The sequence below is a fragment of the Crassostrea angulata genome, chromosome 10 (assembly GCF_025612915.1).
Source record: "Crassostrea angulata isolate pt1a10 chromosome 10, ASM2561291v2, whole genome shotgun sequence".
Classification (NCBI taxonomy): domain Eukaryota; kingdom Metazoa; phylum Mollusca; class Bivalvia; order Ostreida; family Ostreidae; genus Magallana; species Magallana angulata.
The window spans coordinates 28,313,843-28,330,533 of record NC_069120.1 but is presented as its reverse complement, the minus strand read 5'-3'; the positions used below and the strand labels follow the sequence as shown (position 1 = coordinate 28,330,533).

The following is a 16,691-nucleotide window of genomic DNA, read 5'->3' as shown; positions in this document are numbered from 1 at the left end:
GAAAATGAGAGTTAAATTTCATGAAAGTTAATGAAATTTACACAGTAAAATTATCGCAAATATGCCTCGGATCCCCCCCCCCTCCGGGCAAACACAATTATCCTTCGGAACCCCCCCCCCCCCCCCGGAAAAAAATTTCTGGATCCGCGCATGATCTGCATGTACATTATCACTCATGTCTTTGAAATGAATGCATGTGAACATGTGTGAAGAAAAGCCTTGCTCACTGTGCGTGTTTAAACTCATCGTCGCAAACCACGGTTTTGAGTCCACAAGTTTCCTCAAATGATGATGGAGAGAATCGATGTGAATCACACGTGGGTCACCGACGATGGTTTAAACTATGCATAAATAAAGTTGTTTAATTAACAGAAGCCACGTGTCTTCTTAAAATTAATTCGATAACGAATCCGGAATTAATACGAAATCGGTTTTATAGTTTTGTCGATGACAAACTATACGTCACATTTTTACGTCACGGAACCAGAAGATCGAACTGCAGGATGAATTTAGCAGAGGTAATGATTGTCAAGCATTCGTTTTTATTTACTTGCATTTGAAAATTATATCGTACAATTACCGATGTCAAAAGAGTAAACATGTAGCACGGAGCTGTAACTGTGTTCTCCGGGAAAATTCGGGTTGAATTAATGACGATAAAAATGATGTTTCCCCAGAGAGCTACAACTAAGCAGCTATTTGGTTTAGTTATTATAGAAGAACCAATACTTATTAAAACCCATAAAATATATGTCGATCTTGGATAAAACGCATTTGAAAACTGAAATATTTGAAACTAGAGAAAAACTAGAGCAAAGCCTATGTAAAGAAACGAGTAGGTCTTCCATTGCAACTAAGTGAAATAATTATTGAATTGCCTCTATTAAGTTGTATTCTTATTGTATGGTAATTGAAATTTTTTTACAGGCATGCATTGGCTGCTTCACATATCCCTGGAAGAGGACGCCAACTAGCTAACACAGTCAATGACAGATGTCTGTTTGAATTGATAAAATCATAATGTAAGTACACATACCATTACATTTCACAATTTAAACATTTTTTAAAGGTCATCAACACCGCTGGGAAATTTTTTCCATACAAATCCAACCTAATAAATAACTCAAAGGTATGTATTTCTATGACATACTTCATTAAAAGTAGAAGTCACTGGGTGTTCAGGATCATTAATGATAATCTGTTGCATGACACCTACATATACATTTGTATTTCTTAGTAAGTGTAAAATGTTGATATCTCTATTTATCTAATGCATGTATTATATTTTGTAGCAAATGGATATAATACAGAAGTTTCAAAGATCTGTTTTGATGTAGCCTGAAGATTTCGTAATGAATGATCCAGGATCCAAAAGTTCTTTGCGGAGTTCAAAGACAGTTGCAATGTGGTTGCTAATTTAGTGACAGATTAAAGGTAATTAAATTTAGATAAAGATTAATACAGACATGTATCCAGTCACCCCCAACCCAATACCCCCTATTTTTTTTTTGTTGTAGCAAAGATTTTTCTTAAATTTTCATATAAAAAGTGAATTATCAAGGAGTTGCCCCCCCCCCCCCCAATGCATGCACACACACACACACACACACTTTTCTGGGGACTATGTGAAACTATGTGTAAGTGTACTTTAGAATATCATTTTACCCAAATGATTCAAGCTTATTTGCATAAAAAATATTTACCTGTATAGGTTGTTTTCCGCTTGCATGTATAAATTATATTTTTTATCGTGTATTTAAAAACTCTAATGATTGTATGTACTTAAGTTTGTATTAATATTTTAGAAAGAAGTTCAAACAAGCATTGTCATGAGAAAACATTAAAAAGGAAGAGGTTGGAGGTGGACAAAAATCAGGATGAATATACTAGAGGTAAAAAATTATTTTGTCAAATTAATACTTGTGATTGACCTTCTATTTTGCCCCCCCCCCCCCTCTCTCTCTCTCTCTCTCTCTCTCTCTCTCTCTCTCTCTGAGAGCTTGCAAATAAAATTAACAATTGTAAACTTTCTTCATGTTGTATTTGCAATAAAAACTAAATGGATCCTGTCATTCTTTAACAATATTGTTAAATAAAAAAGCAACCGAGGCATTTGTAAATTTTACTTCATCATAAAATGAAATTTAATGTAAAATTCTTTGGGTTTTTTCCAGAAACTATTAAAGCACAGAAGAATGACAACAATATAAATATAAATGTAATCATTCAAGGAATTAAATTCATTTTTAATCTTGAAACTGTGTTTTTTCTGTAACTCTAATTTTAGATTAACAAGTAGCTGGAAATGTCAAATGAATGTTTCCAAAGATTCACTGAAGTTACTGAGTAATTAATTGAAATGATTCAAGCAGCAAGATGAAGTATATCAAGAATGAACTGAAAAATTAAAAATATTCAAGTAATTTAATTAAGCAATTTACATGCGATATGTATGTAATTCATGTGAAAAACGTATGTTGGATCCACATACGTAAAACGTATCGAATGTATCACGTATGTCTAACACACGTGTAACATAGGTTTCACATATGTTCATTAACGTACGTTAAACACACGTTGTACTTAAATCACGTTAAACGTACGTGAGGTCACATACGTATCACACACGTTTAACGTATGTGAAACGTATGTGGCACATTTTGCTGTGTATGAAGGTAGGCATGCATATTTCAGATAAAAGAACTATTGCAATGTTTGTTTTATTATTTTGAATTTTTTTTTAATCAATAATTTTCATAAGTAAACTATTATTGATATAATTGAAAATCAACATCTGGCTTGAAAACATAAACGAAAGGAATAGCTATATAGAATCTTGAGCAAGAAAACTCTACAGGTTTTCCATTCAAATATCTAAATCTAGTAAATTTGTGACTAACAGGCACATATCATAATAAATATTGCCATAGGTAGATAAGGGAGTTTAAACCATCACAACCCCTATATTATTCAACAAATGAATAAAAATTTCTAAATTCGCAATTTTTTAAAATGAAGTTTAATTCCTGTTGAAGCACATATGATACATTTGAACTTTTTTTCAATTTGAAACTCCTTGACAGTTTTTTGAAAAACAAGAACATAAACAAAAGACTTATATAAATAGGGTTGTTTTAATGAGTAACATAAAAAGTTAAAAATATAAATACATTATAATACAACAACATGAAATATCTTATGCAGTTTTATACATGTTTTTCAACATGGATGGATGAAATCATACATATTATATACTAGAAATTTGTATATACATGTAATTTTACTTTACATTAAGACATGCTTAATTTTTCCTTTTTCTTTCTTTTTTTTTTTTACATGCATGCATACTCCCTGTCAAAAAGAGGAAATTTAAGGAAAAAATGAAATAAAGAAAAAAACCCACCAGAAAAATGTTATATGTTATAATTTTACTCTACAGTTAGCAATCTTGGTTTTTCATAAAATAAATATGGCACATGCACTCCCATCCCCCCCCCCCCCCCCCCCCTTGCGGAAAAAACCCCAATCAAATAAACAAAAACAAAAAACAAAACATTATGCTCATATTTTGAAAACAAAAAATACATAACCTAACCTGTCATGACTAATATCTGCTCCGTCAGAAATAGTTGATTTTAAAATGCATAGATGTAACTAAATGTATATCTCTTTGCTCTTTTACATATTTATAGTAAGAATAAACCATTAAAATGTAAATCAATGCCCTCAGTCAAAATCAAAATACAAATTGAACAATTTAACAAAACATTTAAAATTACCATACACTCTTTGTGACAAAGTACAAGTCTTGATATAGTAGAGTACCTTAAATCAAATCACATTTTAGCCTTAATTTTGGGGAGAAGATTCTTTAAATTTTATTACATTAAATCAATCATGAATTTTTATTATCTCTCTCTATTTTTGGAACTAGCAGGGTTTATATTTTTGAAAGTGAGTAGAAGTCCAAGAACAGCTACCATATTATTACCCCCTAAGGTGCCTCTTTTAGATAAGTTACCAGGTATTATATTGATTACAATGTGGCAGTTTTGATCTTGACCTTGGTCAATGACCTCAGTTGAAGGAAATATACCCCCTGCTCACAGGCAACCTTTTTGTCAAGTATGAGCTTCTGACATTTCCTCTCATCAAAGTTATGGACCTGACAGTTTTAGTGTACATACAGATGAACAGACAGATGAACGGAAAGTGATAAAGGGATAGAGAGATGGAATGTAATGATTACTGATACTACTTCTCCCTAAACATAGTATCTGCGAGATACTATTTTACTACAAATACAGACGGACAGGCAAAGTGATATACAGACCGGCAGATAGACAGACATTTCCTTTGAAAACCAATTTCTTGGCTATTAAATTTTACCTTTAACTTTGCATGTTTGACCATGATTGTCATAAAATGCTTCACTATTGGAGAGATAAATAGGCATTATGCCTGCTGTTCAATCCATTTCATTGTATCTATATACTTGAATAAAATACTTCTTAAATTAAAAATGCTTCACATATCAGATCAGAAAAGTCTACGAATCATGTTTGATTTAAAGTTAAAGTTACCCCTTTATAAGAAAGATACAAAACTCAATTTGACCTTTTATGATCATTTGACCTTGACATTGGTCAATGACCTTTCCAAGGGTAAAATTGTGCTAATTATGCAACAATGCTTCTTCTATCTGGAAATTCAAAAAACAATCAAAACTTTTTCAAATGCATATGTACCCGATAAACAGTCAAGATTATGTGGAAGTACATGTAAATATGTAAAACTTTTGAATGCAAAGTATATTTGAACATAAAATATGCATAATATGTCATGATAATTTAGTAAAAATTCACTTCACTTAATCAAAACATTTGATCAAATATGAGACAGACATTGTTCATAACATATTGACTTTTGTTTTAGAATGCTTAATGTCATTATACATTGCATGTGTACAATTATCAATCATTTACAATTAATAATACAATGAACATTGAACAAACAATTTACTTGGCACCTTTTAATATTGTGTAGTTGCATGTCCTTTTGTTGTTTGACATTTTTTTACAAGGGTCTTCCCTTCCTCTGAGTAATCAACGAGTGGACATAAGCAGTTCCTCAATTCTGGCTTTCCAGAACTTTCTTGTAACCTTGTACCTGGCAAGATCCTTTCTTGTTACCATGCCAACAACCTGAAATAAAATTGCAATTACCGTATAATACTACAGAAACCTCAATATTACTCAGAAGTTCACTCATTAATGTCAAATTTCAAACCATAAAAAAAGTTTACTTATGTTCCTATAATTGTAACGTTTACACACTTTATAAAAGTGTTCAACATCTTTCTACCTAAACTTATTACTTATAATTATATTGGTGTCAAAATAATTTTATCTATAACAAAAGTTTTTAGTGCCAGTGTGCTTGGTAAATATATTTACAGGTATTCAAATGGAAAATAATATGCAACTTTTTTTGACCAATCAAATTTCATCCCACTAATACTAATTTACATATTCATACCTGATGATGCTTGTCCACCACTACAAGATGTCTAAGACCAAGTGCTCGAAACAGCTTAAAAATCCTTGGGAATAAGGCATTCTATAGATGATAGAATTCAAAAGGCAAAATTACACACCCGTAATTGGTTATGATTCTACTGTTGTTCAACATGATGTAACAAGGAATAATAATAGTTTATATGTCTGTGAACAAAAGTAATGAAATAATATACATGTAAATTAAATGAAATGTAGCTAGAGAGCATACTCATGGAAATCATAAAAGAGACAATGTTTTGTTGGATTTTTTTTTGCAGATACAAGATATTTTCTAATTGAAAATACCAGCTGAAATCTATGTTTGACAGGGAAACATAATAATTGATAAAATCACAAAATGTTGTTTTTGTTTATAAATGTTGGTGAACCATGTTCTTGTACTTCCCTTGTTTTTTTTTATGTTAACTTCAATTTCTTGTTGACAAATAACATGTGGTACTTACATCTGTAACACAGTAGGCTGCTGGATTCATGTACGGCTCTAAGTTTATCTCACAGTTATCTCGCTCATACTGAGAGACATGGATTTGCTGAAGAGAGACAGCCAAGATTTAAAATACTTTATCCAATGATTTTTTTCTAATTACACTTATCAATTATATTCCATTTTTCATCAAATTGAATGACTTTCATAGACTGTTGTCAAAGAAACCATCTTCTAGAATGGAGAACAACAAAGTTGAAATAGTTATATATTAAAGTAATACATTTAACAGAAATTAATGTGCCAATATATTAACTGCTCGAGATTGGATTTAAGATACTTACTCTAATTGGAGTAAATTTTGGGTATGCATCCCTAAAATCTTTTGTTGATAAATTGTAGAATTGGTCACCATTATCTCCAAACACCTAAAAACAACAGAAAACAAGTCAAGATAATCTTATAACCAAAATATAATTTAATAAAAGAAATAAATTAATATACAGCAATTAAAAATACACATCTTCAATCACAGTTAATTATTAACATTTTCTATAAAACTACTTTTCAATGAAAGGAAAATATTGAAAATAATACTGTATGTATATTTTGTGCTATTATATTATGATAATGGAGTTTTTACCCTTTGTTTTAAAAGAACTATTAATTGTGATCTTAATATCAATCCTCTGTATGTTCCAAAAGACATTTCTTCATTTATTGATGACTGAAAGAAAAAAAAAAGGTTTTTTTTTTAATTCAGAAAATTTCAATGGCATATAAGATACCTTAGGGTGTTATCATTATTATAAAACTTCATATTATATTTGGTAAATTCAATAAAATTTTACCAAAATCATCTTGAAAAATTACATCAATGTGTTTTAACCCAATGTTTTTTTAAATTCAATATGACCTTTTGTGAAAATTTTGTATTTGAGAAAAGAATTGGTGCCTTGACCAGGATATTTGTAGCTTAAATACAATATTCACAATAATCATTAATACATGTGCATAAATATTATGCTATTTAAGGGACGCCAACATTTATTTCTTCGTAAATCATGAATACATGAGAACTTACATCTAAGGGATTTGGAATATAATCCTCCACCACAGGGAAGCCATTGTGAGTTTCAGTTTTGAGCACCTCCATTACCCTCCCTACTGACTCTCTCATATTGAACACAGATACTGGGTGACTCATCACCTCCCTACAGAGCAAAAAGAAAAGGAAATTATTTCACCAGGTATTTACAATTAATGCATCATGTTGCTAATTCCAAAGAACAATAGTGTGTTATTTAATTTGTTTCCTGTTCTCATCTACAAACTGTTTGTAAGGAGTTTCATAGTCACAAGGCCTTGACATTGTGAAGACGATCTATTATTAGTAGTGCATGAATAAAGCTCTTATTCCTTGGAGATACTTCATTTGATTAAAACTCCTTATAGATAATACAATAATTGATAAAATCTTACAGTGAATAAAATGAATGAAATTTACATCAAAGTTTTATGAGCTAGAACATTTGAAGTAAAACCTCTAAGTTTAGTTGTAGATGTATGATATAAATCAGCCAATGGATTTCTCAATGTTCTGAACACGGGAAATAATACATAATTTGTGTTTGTTCTGAACTTTATGAATATGAAATATTTGTACTCACTTGGCAGACAAATTTGTCAGAACAGAGGAGGGTTCCCAGCCCAGGATAGGTACCCCCTGTATGTGAATGTGCATGTCATAGATTCCCTGCAAAGAAATTACAATGTAGTACATGTATCTGGTCATATATTACTAAATTTATGTATTTATACAAGTACATTATATACAAGGTCAGTTGTATAGGATTATTCATTGCTTGAAAAAAAAGTCAAAAGTAGACAGATACAAAAAACAGCTTCATTAAAGTCCACAAAGTCAAGTTCTACGTGGTTATTGTGTTAAAATGAAGGTATTTTTTAGCATAAATTCTAAAACATTAATGGAAAACTCTCAGTTCACTGCAACATCAAATTGCTGGCATATTTCAGAGATGTTGTTTTTAATTTTATTTTTGACCAGTAGTTTCTATACAGTTTCAGTGCATACTCATGAATACTGGTATTATCTGTTCAATGCACTCACAGAAGTTAAAATTTCTCATGAAAAAATCCAACACGTGAATAATTATGGTGAAATTGAAACGATTCTTGTATAACCCAACAGTACTAAACAGTGAACATACAGTTGTATCCACATTTACCATTAATAACTGTTTTATATTAATTTCCTCTAATATCTACCTCATTAAAGATGTCTCCCACCCACTTGGCCACTATGAGAACAATCATGATAGGCAAACCAAACGTGATGTTTCCTGTGGCTTCCATAATGATGACAGTTAAACTGATTGTCATTCTTACAATTCCGCCTACAAATATGTAAGTGTGAATTCGTTTTATATCTGATTTCTTTTAAACATTCATATTCAATTTTTATTGAGAAAGGGAATTGAAAAATGGAAATTGGAAAAAATAATGATACTTACCTAACTGAGCAGCTGCTCCTATCAGTGAATACTTCCCAAAATCCACCCAACCCTAAAAAACATTAATTAAGTCTACGTAATCATAATTAGAAATCAATACCTGAATATAAAAGATCTTTTTATTTCTTAATCTTGTTTGAACCATTTCATGGTATGATATACTGGTAGTTTGAAATATGACTTAGTTCTGAAGTTTTGATGAATTTTGATGAACAAAAAATTATTTTACTGATTATAGCAAAATTATAAGCATAAAATTTTAAAAAATTGATTCCGTGAATTTAAAACTTATCTCACCACATCAGGGAATATGTAGTTTAGGCACAGTCCGACAAACCTCCCCCATGCCGCCCCCACCAAGAGACCCGGAATAAAAAGTCCGCTGGGGACATAGAGTCCATAGGTCCAGCAGGCCAGTATGAACACACACAGACAGTAGACGACCAAGGTGGAGGGGGAGTACATTCCTGCAGGACAGAGAATTTCTCATTTGTTCCCGATATTGTATGTTTCAATTATAAAAGTGAATCAAAATGTACAATACTTATTTGAATATACATGTAGTCTGTTTAGAAATAATAGCATAAACGTCAAACTACTAGCATAGATGTGGACTCATTATTAATAGTTGCAACATCAAAGGCCTTAAATTTTAACATATCTTTTGATCTAGCTGAAAAGAAAATTATACCAACAAACCTTTTGACTCATGGAACAGGCTCTTAACACTGTCCTCTGGAGATTGAAACAAAATGGTAGCTGTCGAACTGTATTGGCCATCATTGCAGTAAACCTGAATATTTAAAGCATTACTAAATATGTAAATCTTTATATGAAAATTGCACCTGTATTATTCATATTTTCCAATTATTGCTAAAACAGAAGATAAATAGCCCCCACAATTATGCCTGTAGTACTAATGGAGGAAGGGAGACAATTATCCCAAGAGAAAACCCTAAAACATATGAATACTGTAAAGTTAACCAACTTTTATTTGCAACGGCATCATTAGAAGCAATAAACTGGTTTGCAACGACTAATTTTCATGTGTAAATTTAGTGTTGTATAACAACCATACAAAAAATCTGGTTTTCGGTGATAAATTTTCATGACAATGAGTTTCTTGCAAACCTCGATAAATTTTCTCGCTTATTAAAAAAAGTTGGTTTACATTGTAATACCTAAGGCAGAGAACAGAAAGAAAAAAAATCATTAGATTTGTACTCCATTACCTGTACAGTGTTATCTTTGGTGTCCTGTACCATGGGACTACAGCTGTTATTAAAGTACAGGGAGATGTATCCCACAGTTGCAGTGATGATGGCCACAATCATGGCCTCCAGCACTCGATCCCGACTCTTGTTTATGTATCTGCAGAGAATATTACGCTAGCAAAAAATACTCAATCTTTGCGGTGAGTATTACATGTACATGTATAACTGTCAGGTAATAATTTTTTTTAAACACAGTACATGTATATATAGGCTGTTTTTAATAATTTTAAATACAAGTAAATATAACTTTATAAATACATTAGCTGTTAATAATATAGTTCTCCTTGATTTTTTCAAGGGGGGGGAGGAGGGGTGGGCTAAGATTTTATGTTCCTGAATACCAAAAAAGGTTGAGAACTATCTAAAGATGTGAAAAAAATGGACAGAACAAATTTTTCCAAAAAATTGTTGGACCATGAAAACAGAGGCCAGCCTGTTCATATTAAAAGGTGCTCATTTGTTTTAGAAAGGTAAGGAATTTTGCAGGCCTCTAATTTCATCCATTATATATCAACAATATATAGACTTAGAGATGAAATCATCTGTGAATAACAAATGATGGTAGAGAAAAACAAAAACAACACTTGCCTTCTTCTGAATTTTGTTAACAAGTAGTTTAGCTGGTTAAACAAAGCTCCAAAAAGACCACCTAACAAAATGCATAACATGTTAGCTTAAATAAAGCAAGCTTAATGGTTATGTAAAAGTCACGCAATCACTTTATTAAAAATCAAATTCAAAATTCAAATCAGTTAATTCATCCTGTGCATACTGTCTTACCTAATACTCCCATTAGTATAAAAATTGGAATTTCAAATGCAGAATAGGATGTAGTCTAAAAATTGAAGGAAAAAACATACATATAGTTACAAGATAACTTTTTTCACAACAATTAGTTTCAGCAAAAAAGTGTTCAATTTATTTCCATCCCCCATTTATAACAATTGATTTGCAAAAATATACATCTGCGAGCAAAGGTTGCTCAAGAATCTTGGGAATATTAATTACAAACCTATAAATATTACCAGGTATGTAGATATGAATCAAACATACTATCAATCTGATCACAAATTCTCACACTATCAGAAAGTCTTTTAATGTCACCATTATATACCTAGTCTTTACAGTCAAATGGTTTTAACTACTCATTTTAGAGAGGTAAGTACAGCTGAGAGAGAGAGAGAGAGAGAGAGAGAGAGAGAGAGAGAGATTGAGATCACAAACCATTTTAGTACTTACATCAAAACTTCCAAAGTTGAACAATCCAGGATATGACAAATCCCAAGGTATACCTTTTATGTAGCTCTGTATGACGTTCAGGGTAAAAGTGGACACCATAGAGGCAAAAAACTAAAAAGAAACAAAGAAACCTTGTAAATACAAATAAAAAAAGTTGGTTAGTAATACTATTATACAATTTATCTGAAATAAGTCAAAATTGTGGAGGGCTATAAATTTTAGTGAACTGTAAACACTGAAATTTTTGTGTGGGTTTCATTTTTGTAGATATAAACATCTCCATAGAAACTTGAAAGTACGAGTATAAACATGAGGCATAAATCGATTATTCTAGCTCACATTGAAGAAAGAGGGTTACCAGTGAAAATGGTGCATTTTAATCTCTAATGAAATCTGCAATTCCACACATTCATACATCATTTAAGAAAGAATGCACCACTTTAAGATTTTAACATGAAAGTATACTGTACAATATCATTATAAGAAGTGTAACGATACGGCGATATATATAGATGGGTGCCCACGATACACCTATCGTATCGTTGCCTGCGTATCCTAATACACAGTGTGAGTTAAAGTTCATTCACTTTCTAGAATAGTTACATAGTATACATAACATGAACACATTAAGAAATCTCAATCAAAGTTAGAAATAATTTGTTCATTTTATTCTAATCAATTGAATTTTATATCTCTACAGTTTGTCAATTGATTTTGTAAATAGTTGACATATTTTCCTCATGCAATACTATTTCTTATAGAGGTAGGCAACATAGATACCAGTTTATTTATAGTTGACAACTATATCGTGATACATGATGTATCACATAATATATCGTGATACATATCATATCATGAGGTAGCTTAAGCCTACCGTAATCATTATCTTCAAGTTCTATAAAATAAACAATATTTGGTCAAAAGAATTGTTTTAAAAATCTCACACTGATGACTTGTTGATGCTTTAACGAAAGCTAAACTTTTAATTTAGTAACAAAATTTAATGAAGATTAAATGTATATGGTATGGAGTGATGTCTATCTTTATTTTGACAAAAAGCATGTCTGAAAAATTGGATATGATCTATTCTTCCTTCAACAACATTGCTAAGCATTTGTATAGAAAGGTGAGCTGTAGGCACTTACTATTCTCCATGCTAACGCTTGGTTCCAAAAACTAGCACCTTCTTCGAGACTGAATAAAACGCCCCCTACCGGAGCCCCAAAGGCAGCGGACACTCCTGCGGCTGCTCCTCCGGCCACAAAGTCACGTTTCTCCGTGTCCGATCGGAAAAATTCAAATATCTGAAAGAACAATTAATTTTGCATTTATTCATTGTCTGTCCGTCATCACCCAATGCACTATTGTCACACCAAGTTAGTTTACATGCATGTTTGCATCTAATAAGTTTTTTTTTGGTTTAAATAAAACTACCGGTATAATAAGAGGTACATGCATCCATATTTGTTTCCATGATGTCCATATGAATACTGTTTTTTCTTCATTATATAAAAGAGTAAAATGTTTTTAAGTCTTTGCATAGTCATGCACTGCTTCATTATAAGCTCTGAATTAAAGCTTGCATGACACTGATTAAACTTAGTGTACACGTATGTGCATAAAACAAATTTGTTTACTCAGATTTTGTGGAGACGCATCAAACAAATGACTATACTCACAAAGCAGTATTGGGCACTTATAAGTAAGATACACTGTTTAATGTTTCAAAACACAATACAAAGCAATCAATACACAATAAAAGGCAATTAATTTCTACAACTATATGTAATTTAAAGTGCAGGCACATAAATACATACTCTTAAATCAAATTTCCTGAATGTATCTGATCTGCCTTGAGAGATCCCTGCTGCTATGACAGCTCCAGAATGAATCATGGGTCCTTCCTGTGGGATGATACCAAATAATATACCTCAGAGTCCATAAGGCTATCATAATTCACGTGAACTTTTCAAATCTATTACTACAGGGGTCTGTATAGCAGTGCTTGCTCTGTTTGCGCATTACAGTAAACACAAGTCATCTAATTCTCCCAGTAATCATTTTGGGTCAGAATATATTTATAACATATTTTAAAAAGCTCTTTTGAATCTATCACTTAATATGCTCAAACTCTTTTTCAAAGAGTCATGAATTTTGCAATTTGTCAGCTATCTTCTTGCTTTCTGGAAAGAATATTCAATTACAGGTGCATGTAAAGAGTATTTATCATTGAAATGTACACAACTCAACCTTTTTTCGGAACTTTGGTCCTACTTAGGACACTTCTAAATGGGACAGGGACCTTAACATTTGACAATTCATGTACCAGCCTCATAAACAGAAGCTTAAAGAAGTACACATAAAAGTTTTTAAAGTATGCTATAAAGGACTATGTGCGGTATGGTCAAATATCTGCCCCCGATTTCAACCAATTTTTAAAAAGTGTCGTATAAAAATAAAATCTTCACAAATCAATGTATAGAGGATGCCTTTAACTTTAATAATGATTTTAGTCATCATTGCTCATTCGCTGTGTATCTATGACGTCACCTAAATGGCCCAAATCCCGCAAATTTGCAAACAAATGAAAATATTCTAATTTTTGCTATATATTTTGCATTTGGAAGTATAGAGCGCAGGTCTGCTCAAGTGCGATTTGAACATATGTTTTTCTTCAGATGGTTATACACATTATACTAAAATATGGTACTTGAGCAAGCCTGCGCTCGATGTTTCCCAGTCGAAAAACCATCGGAAAACACCCATATTTCGCTACAAAACATCAATTTATCAAAATAATGCAATATTCATGACGTCATTTCTACATTATGACGTCACTGTGGTGATAACCTTTTACACCTTTATTTCCAATATGATTTTAACTATCTTTCACCTTAGTTTTAAAGCTCTTTCTAAAACTTTGATTTTGGGGGCAAAAAATGCATAAAACCGCACATAGTCCTTTTCAATTATTCTAATATGTAAACATGTGACTATTGAAAACAGGCACCCAGTGATTACCGGTACCAAATGGGTTTTTTTTAACTAGCAATTGGAAATCTGATACAATGTTCCACAGACATACCTTCCCAATGATGAGTCCTCCAGCCACTGAAAAGATGACCCCAATGACCTTGACAACAATGGTCTTTAGACGCACAACATGCGGAACCTTGACTCCATTAAGGTAGCACTTGATTTGGGGGATTCCACTTCCTGCAGCAACAGGCTAGGAGGAGAAAAAAAGTAGTAAAATTTCCAAAACTTGGCATGCAGGCTACATTAATTTTTCCAATTAAAGTATCAAGGCAGTCAAGAAAGTCATATGAAATGAACAATATGTAGCTAGGAATGGTCAGGATCCTTTATAAATACCTATAAAATGGTCTTAAGAACAACACATGTTAAGTAGGTAACTGTAGATTCCTAATAAAACTTGAGGAATAAATATTCACATAGAATTGTGAGAAGCACTCCTTGCAGATTTCATTTCTTGCCATTATTGTCTAGACAGTTATAATCTACTGTACCAGTATATGAAATGAAGTAAAACTCTATGGGTACTCAAACATTTTTGCTATCTGATTATAGCAGAAATGTGAAATTCAGTACTTGCACAAAATAATAAGTCTACAATAGTTGTACCTCAAAACAAGCTGTCAAGATGGAGGCTACAATGACTAGGCCCCCATTGATCCCCACCCACACAAGGAGGGGGACCTCCATACACTTGTTGTCCACACATTTGTCTACATCTTTGCTGGTCAAGAGAAATCAATGCTTTTTCACAAGTTCACAAACTGATATAACATAACTTTTTAAAAAGACGAAAAAAATATATCATTGATTAAAATTCGTAATCCTTGGAATTAATAAATATGTACAAATTCTTATGACAAATGTTAACTGTTGAGAATGAAGTATAATGTTGCTTTCCAAGTTTTTCTTGAAATTTAACAAAATGTTTCGTAGTTTAGCATTATTTCAGTGATTGACGCATATCTATGTAAACAGACTAAAAAATTTTCTAGATCTTGCAAATCAAGTACATTTTATAAACTTTGAGAGTTATTATTAAATATATATCTTGGATTTGCTATAAAATTGATGATAAACACATTTTCCGGTAGACAAAAGTCTGCACAGTCTATGTTATCAAAAGGATACACTTTTTGATGATGCTGAACTTGAGATCTGTAGATTGAATGACACAGAAGTCTATCAAACTTGCCACTAATCCGGTCAAAAGTCCGACGAAAAACATGACCAGCCATCTCAACATCTCGATAATCATTATTTCCTGTCCAAAAACAAGAGGGTCTAACTTAGTACATCATCGTCATTATGTTTTACTTATTGTTAGATTAAAATCTTCAATAAATTTGAAAACATACTGTACATAATGTTGCAATTTGTTTTATCATGAATTTACATAATTAAAGAATTTTCCTAGATGCCATCAGTAATATTGTGAAAATGTATCATAAAATAGCATCACTAAGACGAACAACTAAAAATTTTATGATCTTGAAATTTAAACCAACATGAAACATATAAATACAGAAAATTGTAAATTTTTAAAAGTGGAATATTATTAAAATCGATGCAAATTAAAATTAGTATAGGCCAACCTTCACAGATTTCTTCCTTTCCTCCAACTGGTACAAATCGTTTTCACAAACATCATAATCCAGGCTCTAGAAAAAATAAAACAAAGTTAATATGAATTAATGAATTAGGAAAAAGTCGACTTTTTTTGTTGACTTTTGACACAGATATCCATCGATTATAGGCTACATGTATTATAATTATATTATTAATATAAATACTTATAAATACAAATTACGGTAATGAACTGATTAATTAATACACACCTCATAATCTCCAGAGAGGATTTTCTCGCTAACATTTGCTTTGTTTTCCTCTGAATCAGATTCTTCTTCCTCCATTGATTGGTTTACCTAAAGAATATTTCAGAATGGTAGTTTTTCTCTAACAACAACTGTGCTTGGGTGAAATCTTTAACAACAGTGATTGGGTGGAAAAATATAGGAACATACCAACATAAGCTGATCAGTGTATGACATTTTTTTGTGAAGAAATGTAGCTTAGTAAGTTAATATATGGAATGTTATTAAACTATGTTTTCCAGCAGAATTTTAGATCTGCAGCAAGAATGAGAGTTGAACTGTAAATTTGGCAGATCATTGCAGTGTTCTGCATTTTAGCTTTACTGTACCCAAAAGATAACCTCTTGAATGAATAAAATTATTATGCTAGTCGGATGAAACAGTCAAAATTGTGTTTTTTACGCATCATGCTAAACTTTATTGAATTGATAACTTTGTATGAACAAGTTTATTTATTTCTAATATATCAATATAGAGAGATAGAGATGATCATGATCATCCACCAGATGCAGATGCAAAGTTTAACGAATTGGTATGTCAAAATATCCAAACTATACTTTGGGGAACTGGCAACAAAGCGTATAAGAGAAACATAAACAATGATATACCGGTATTGATGGTCGTCTGTTAATCAACGGAGTTCTCTCTGATGAATTCATGGTGACAAGAAATCACGTGAAAGTGTTTTCCTTCCTTCCTTGTTTACATGGTGGAAAAATCTAGAGAAGTTC

General features: G+C 31.7%; 1 protein-coding gene and 1 long non-coding RNA gene across 3 annotated transcripts; one reads left to right on the top strand and one right to left on the bottom strand.

Annotated features, from left to right (window-relative positions):
* The first annotated feature begins 300 nt into the window (after window positions 1-300).
* Window positions 301-2,637, top strand: LOC128167750 (uncharacterized). 2 transcript variants are annotated; one of them, XR_008241257.1, is made up of 5 exons: window positions 301-518; window positions 928-1,022; window positions 1,293-1,434; window positions 1,806-1,892; window positions 2,175-2,637. It is a non-coding gene; the product is annotated as an uncharacterized LOC128167750 (long non-coding RNA). The 2 variants fall into 2 exon arrangements; XR_008241256.1 differs by having other exon boundaries at window positions 302-1,022.
* A 675-nt stretch (window positions 2,638-3,312) lies between these two features.
* On the bottom strand, window positions 3,313-16,643 carry LOC128166954 (H(+)/Cl(-) exchange transporter 7-like). The gene is made up of 23 exons (XM_052832431.1): window positions 16,569-16,643; window positions 15,925-16,011; window positions 15,682-15,747; window positions 15,218-15,350; window positions 14,696-14,805; window positions 14,136-14,279; window positions 12,868-12,954; window positions 12,196-12,354; window positions 11,051-11,161; window positions 10,592-10,646; window positions 10,400-10,460; window positions 9,770-9,908; window positions 9,237-9,330; window positions 8,835-9,004; window positions 8,538-8,589; window positions 8,293-8,420; window positions 7,674-7,759; window positions 7,088-7,217; window positions 6,647-6,730; window positions 6,348-6,431; window positions 6,023-6,109; window positions 5,539-5,619; window positions 3,313-5,204 (listed from the first exon to the last, which is right to left on the bottom strand). Exons 1-23 carry the CDS (start codon window positions 16,617-16,619, stop codon window positions 5,106-5,108), a joined length of 2,298 nt encoding a protein of 765 aa, XP_052688391.1. The 5' UTR covers window positions 16,620-16,643; the 3' UTR covers window positions 3,313-5,105.
* Window positions 16,644-16,691: the final 48 nt, after the last annotated feature.